Here is a 6,000-nt window from a genome sequence, read left to right on the forward strand (position 1 = left end):
AATGAAAACTGAAGAATGAAGAAGAGTAAAGTGAAAGGATGGAAAAAAAAATTAGGCAGTCCTAGAACAAAAATAAAAGAAACTGATAGAAAGAAAAAGGTCAGAGACAAGAAGCCATGAGAACAAAAAGATCCTCCTCCCACATAATATCACCTTAGACTTTTTTGTCTGCCAATGTCTTGAAGCTTCAAGTTCTACTAAATGGACCATTTTGCATCTGGACTGCAAAGGATGACAAAGCAATGCTATCATACACTACATTCCTCCAAAGGTAATTACAAAAACAGCAAAGCCCTAGGCACAGTCTGCTCGTTGAGAAGAACATTCCTACAGTAACACTTGGTATAGCCCAGGAAAGACCAAGCTGAGTGTACAATAAAGACAACAAAGTGCACAGAAACAAAGAATGTGTATCTACAAACAACAGAGAGCACAATATGAAAAGCTTCTCCTTTGCAAAATGTGTTTAACATTCACTTCAACGTGATACAAACTCTTGGAATAGCAGCTCTTCCCTGCTCCACCCCCAATAAAGGAACTGAAAAAAGAGAGCGAGACAGACTCCCAACTCTGACTGCAAAATTTTATTTAAGTCTCTCCTACTCCTCACTTTACTGACACAGAATCACCTCTAGGAAAGCAGATGTTACTTTAAAATAATTAACCAGTAGCATTACTGGAGCAAAACCACCAACTCAAAGGAATCTGTCCTGAGTCTGCTTCAATGAAGAATTACCAGCTTATTCACTCACATTCACAGAGAATCTTCCCTTTTGTTTTCCAAGTGAAAACTGATCATTTTTAGTATGAAATTCTCTCAGTAAAAAATAGCAAAAATCATGAAATAGCAAAACAATGTTTCTGAACTAGAAGTTGGAAAACAATGCGAACAGCCTTGAGTTACATTAATAACAGTAACACAACATCAAGGGCCAACAGCAAGTAGCCAATAAGCACATTACATTCAGCTAACTCAAAATATAGTGTTAGACAAGTACTTTTAAAGAGCTACACTGCATTATTTAGGAACTTCAGCTCAAATAATACTAGAGGTTTTGGAAAAAAGTAATTGTTTGCCAGTACCCCTGTGCCTTTTCTTCCATCATGGTGAAGTGAGGGGTTCAAAAGTCTGTGTTCAGAAAGGATTCAATGTTCAAAAAGATTTCAGTTTTTCTCACAAAGAAAATCTTATCTCACCACAGAAATACTTTCTACTTTCAGAACTTTAAGCCATCTTTTCTGTTACAGTTTGGCAGCATTTCATTTAGGCAAGCTAAACAGCAAAGAGGAACTCTTCCTGGACTGAAGACACTGGCAGAATATGAGCAGACAATCTGAATTTATTCTAGATACACAATGTCTTTCTTTCTCTCTATCTTGAAAAAGTGCCAGAGTCTTTAGCAGCATTTCAGATCATCTCTAAAAAAACATCAAATACTGTCCAAGATGTCCAACTGATTCTGCAACGTCAGCACCACCAATGTAAGCAGGCACCTCAGAAAACAATTCAAACATTTCAACTTTCACACTAATTTTACCCAGCAGTCCCAATCTCTTACAAGCACCATTTTCAGTACATATTAAACCCAAAAATAGAATAGGCACATCTGAACTTGCCCATAAGCTCACTATTTCAGATACAAGACATATTGAAAATACTGCTGACAAAAACTACTTCCAGAACAAAGTTTTCTATTATCTACATATAATATAACTCTGAGCAAGGCAGGCAGTGGTGTTCAATACCACTCAGACTAGCAGAGACCAATCTCTTGGACAAATTTCTGTAAACAGAGAGCTCCACTAACACATAATCTACACCTTACTGAAATAAGTAACTTCAAAGTTACTTGGCTAGAGAAAATACAACTTCCAAAAAAATAATTTAAAGAAATGAAAGGCCAAAGAAAAACACTTAATGTAATTATGTACATGCACATTTTTTCTGTCCTACAGAGGAAGAAGGGAAACAGAACAGGATCTAGAGAGAAAACACATGATTTTTTAGTTTAAAAAACCAAACAAAGCTCTATTCAGAAGTATCATAAAGTCCACAGGCAAACTGCTGATCAGCACACCCAGGGGGGCAACAACAGCATCACACATTTGATGAATCAATCACACACATCTGATGATTAACAGAAGGCAAGAGATACTGGAAGCAGCAGTTATCAACAGGAAAGCTCCATCTCACATACAGAGGAGTTTAATCTCCTGTGTACCTCTACAGACCAGGAAGATTAACAAACAACTTAAGAAAACCAGCAAGCCCAGATAATTTTGCCCTCTGAGTCCAGATGAGCTGACTACAGGGAGATGTAGCTCACCAATGGTAATTTTTATTAGACCTTGAAATTCAGAATATGTGAAGAGTACAGAAATTCTAAAGCTGAGCCAGTGTTAAGAAAAAAGTGCCAAACCAAATCATTTGACATTAATCCTGACAAAAGTAACAGAAAAGTAACAGAAACTAAAAACTATTCTTTTAATAACAAATAGAAATATGAGCAGATCAAGGAATAAACTCAGTCCAAATATGGGGGACACTGGAAACAAGGTGTAGTAACAATCCAGTGATGGACTGTCAAATTAACTAGAACTGGTCTACTATAAATCCTAGACATAGTAATGCCAAAAAACCATCAAGGAACTACTTCTGACAAGCAGGTCAATAGTCAATATCATTGCAGTTTGTGTGATCTTCAGTAAAACAAAAAATTAATGCTAGGTCTCCATATAGCATTGATCAAACCAATGACGACAGCTTCAGTCAAACATAAAAGACACAGAAAAACTGAAGAGTATAGAAAAAAGTATATTGCTTGGGCTTTTGAATACCTTCTGCTGCAAAGGTAATGGTTAGAATCAAATGCAAAAAAAATGGAAAACAATTACAGTAAGTGACTATTAGAATAAATTGACAAAAGAACATGTAAAGAATCCACTTTAGTATTCGCAAATCAAACTCCAAATTTTTATACTATACTAGTAAACCTTTAAGTTAGTGGGAGCTTTGCAATCCAAAGCAAAACATCCCATTTCTAACAAAATATAAAGAGTCTGAAAAATCTGCAAAAATATAAGGAATAAAATTAGTTACCTTAGCAGAAGTGTATAGAAGCAATATGACAGAGAGATCAAGTTAAGTTTACACAGATGGGAAAAAAGCCCCAACAAGAGATAAGAAAGAGAGTACCAGAGACTGACATCTGACTTTAAGGCATAATGCAAGCATTACACATGATTATAGCTAATTAAAATCTCTTGAAACAGAAAAAGCTCTTATCTTCTTGATATATAAGCTTGGATTTTATTAATATTTTAATAAAAAAGACAGGATATCAGTATTATCTAAAGTTCTGGAGTCACTGTCTTACAATAAAGTGAAGGAATACATAGATACCTTCTGGGTAAACAATTAATTCTTCTCTACCCCAATCTGATCTTAAAACATTTCATAGCAGAAGACAGTCCTCAGTAGGTTGATAAGAACTTACTACACAGAACTACAAGAGATTTAAGTGTTATTTACATAGAACCACAACAACAATGAACACTTCTCCCCAAGCACAGTCAATTTTCTTTTCGAGTTTACTACAAAGAAGAAAAAATAAAGGCAGATAGTATTGTGAATTTCATTCAATACGTCACCTGCTACTTCACTGAAAGTCTGGGAAGCCTCAGCAAAGGCTGCCACAATAGCTTTTCACTGGCTTTTATGAGGCTCAATGCTGTCACTGAATTTGTACAGTTCCTGGGGGCATACAATCCTATCAGCTTTCTGAAAACAGCCTATTTTTAAACACAAAGTAAAGTCAACGAGGACAATTCCAACACTAATTTTTTAATGTTTACAGTAGAATATGCCTAAATTTAGACCATCCAACCAAGGATAATACCCCTCAGCAAACATCACAAATAGTTTTAAGGATTTTCTCTTGAAATACCATGACCTCTCTCACCAGTAACTTTCAAGACAGAAACATGAACAGCAGATAGGAAAGACTGGAAATAGATGTTCATCCATGCCACACAAAGTACTAGCAAAAAAAAAAAATGCACAAAACAGAGCAATTAGTCCCTGCAGATCAGTAAGGCACCTAAAAACAACTAGCTCATGAAGAAGATTAGTTTTTCTCCTATTAAGCATCAAAAGTGTGAAAATGCATTGTGATTGTTTGAGACAACACTCCCCAAAGAGAAACAGCACCAACCATGATAATTTAGTTGGCAGCAGGACCAAAATGTGCAGTGGGAGCAGGTGGCCAAAAGCCCAGTGCCACTGCTTCCCTTCCTCTGCCAACACCACAGGACACTGCCAAGTTAGAAGTTACCTACTCCTCAACCCTTCTGCTTCTCCCCAGCAGCAGGAGAGAAAGTATTAGTGTGACTCATGTCTTTATCCTGTAAAAACCTTACTGCCTCCACACCTGCTCAATAAGAGCAGGTTTTAGAGGATGCAAACACAAGGGGCAGCACCGTGGTACTGAACAGCTCCTTGCCCTGGTCCACCCAGTAATGGCCCCCAAAGGAAAACCTGAACAGCTCACGGATCTAACGCATTTATTCCTTACATCCAAGAAAGGAAAAAGATATTAGAAATATTTTAACTAACCCCTCTTAGGTCTCTGTGCAGCATATGACACACAAGACTTTAAATGAACTTGTCACAACTCCTTCTGAAAGTATCAGCGCTCAGACTTCAACTCTATTTAAATTTTCAATTCACAAACACCAAAACCTGTTTTTAACTTCAACATGAACTTTCAGGGCACAGTTCTGATAAGAAAGAAGAAATCTGACTGAACAACAATCAACACTTAAAGATATGAAAAATGAATTATAGAGAAGAAGAAAATTCTCTTGCTCAGCCTTGAATCCTCATTTCAAGTAAGCTGTACAATCAGCTGGAGAGTGTTCCGAGAAAAGACACTCATGCAAAAAGCATCAAACAGAGAAAAACAATGTCGCAATAAAAGCACTTCAGCAGTTATCAGAAGAGAAAATGCTGAAAGCAGTGCTTCATTCAAACTATGCTTAAGGGTTTTTGTATTCTTTGCAGCAGTGTACTAGCTGAAAATAAGGTTTTCCTTCCTAGAACCAGCCTGTGAAACCCACACAGGATTGCTGTACCTCCCGTTCATTTCCCGCACTGATGCGTTTTCAAACGCACTTGCCCCAAAAGTTACTCCACTGAACTTCAGCAGAGAACCGACAGCAGGATCCCGACAGGTCTGCGGGAGCTGCCGCCTTCCAAGGGCCGGGGCGCGGCTCGGGGCCCCGCGGGACCAGACCAGGGCCGGGCGGGGTGCGCGTCGGGAGCCCCCCAGCCCCGGGCGCGGGGCACTCACGGTCTCTGGAGCGGCTCCTCGGGGAGGGCAGCCGGGCCCTGCTGCTGTTGGAAGGAGCGCAACGACTCGAAGGCCTTCGTCAGCTTCTCCATGGTGGCCATGTCCGCTCCGCCCGCGCCGGCGGCACCGGCCCGCGCTCCGACCCGCCCTGTCACGGCCGCCTGGCAGGTTCGAGAGCTGTCGCGCTGCCGCTGGCGCTGCCCCAGGCTCGCTCCCGGCGCTCTGCCGGCGCTCTCGCGGGCCCGGGCCGGTCACAGCCGCGATGAATGGGGCGGGCGCCTCTCGGGGCCGCTGATGCCTTCCGTCCGCCCCGCCGCCATCTTGGATCCGTCCCGTCGGCCCCAGCGCGCGCACCCCGCCCCCGGGGCTGCCCCGCCCCTCCCGGAGAGGGGACCGGCCCGCTGCTCGGGCGCGCATGCGCAGTCGGCACCCCGGCCTGGCGCCCGCGCGCCTCCACCTATGAACACACAGGGGCACGCGGACCACTGAAGGGGCGGAGCAGCAGCGAGAGCGACGGGTGCACTGGCCAATCAGAACAAGGTTCCGCCCTTCCCCTGCTTTGCGGCGCCCCCTGCCGGCAGCGGCGGTGCCCAGGAGGCCGCGGTGCCGCGCTCGGCTCTGGGCACGGCCGGGCAGGGCCGGGGGTGGC

General features: G+C 42.3%; 1 protein-coding gene across 2 annotated transcripts in view; it reads right to left on the minus strand.

Annotated features, from left to right (window-relative positions):
- Positions 1-5,677, minus strand: part of HTT (huntingtin) — a 79,609-nt gene extending 73,932 nt beyond the window's left edge. For both annotated transcript variants that reach the window (XM_056489565.1, XM_056489563.1), the window contains exon 1: positions 5,352-5,677. In XM_056489565.1, coding sequence (XP_056345540.1) covers positions 5,352-5,452 — 101 coding nt within the window. In that variant the 5' untranslated portion in view covers positions 5,453-5,677. The remainder of the gene's footprint in view (positions 1-5,351) is intronic.
- Between the last annotated feature and the right edge of the window lie 323 nt (positions 5,678-6,000).

This window comes from Oenanthe melanoleuca, chromosome 4, assembly GCF_029582105.1.
Source record: "Oenanthe melanoleuca isolate GR-GAL-2019-014 chromosome 4, OMel1.0, whole genome shotgun sequence".
NCBI lineage: Eukaryota > Metazoa > Chordata > Aves > Passeriformes > Muscicapidae > Oenanthe > Oenanthe melanoleuca.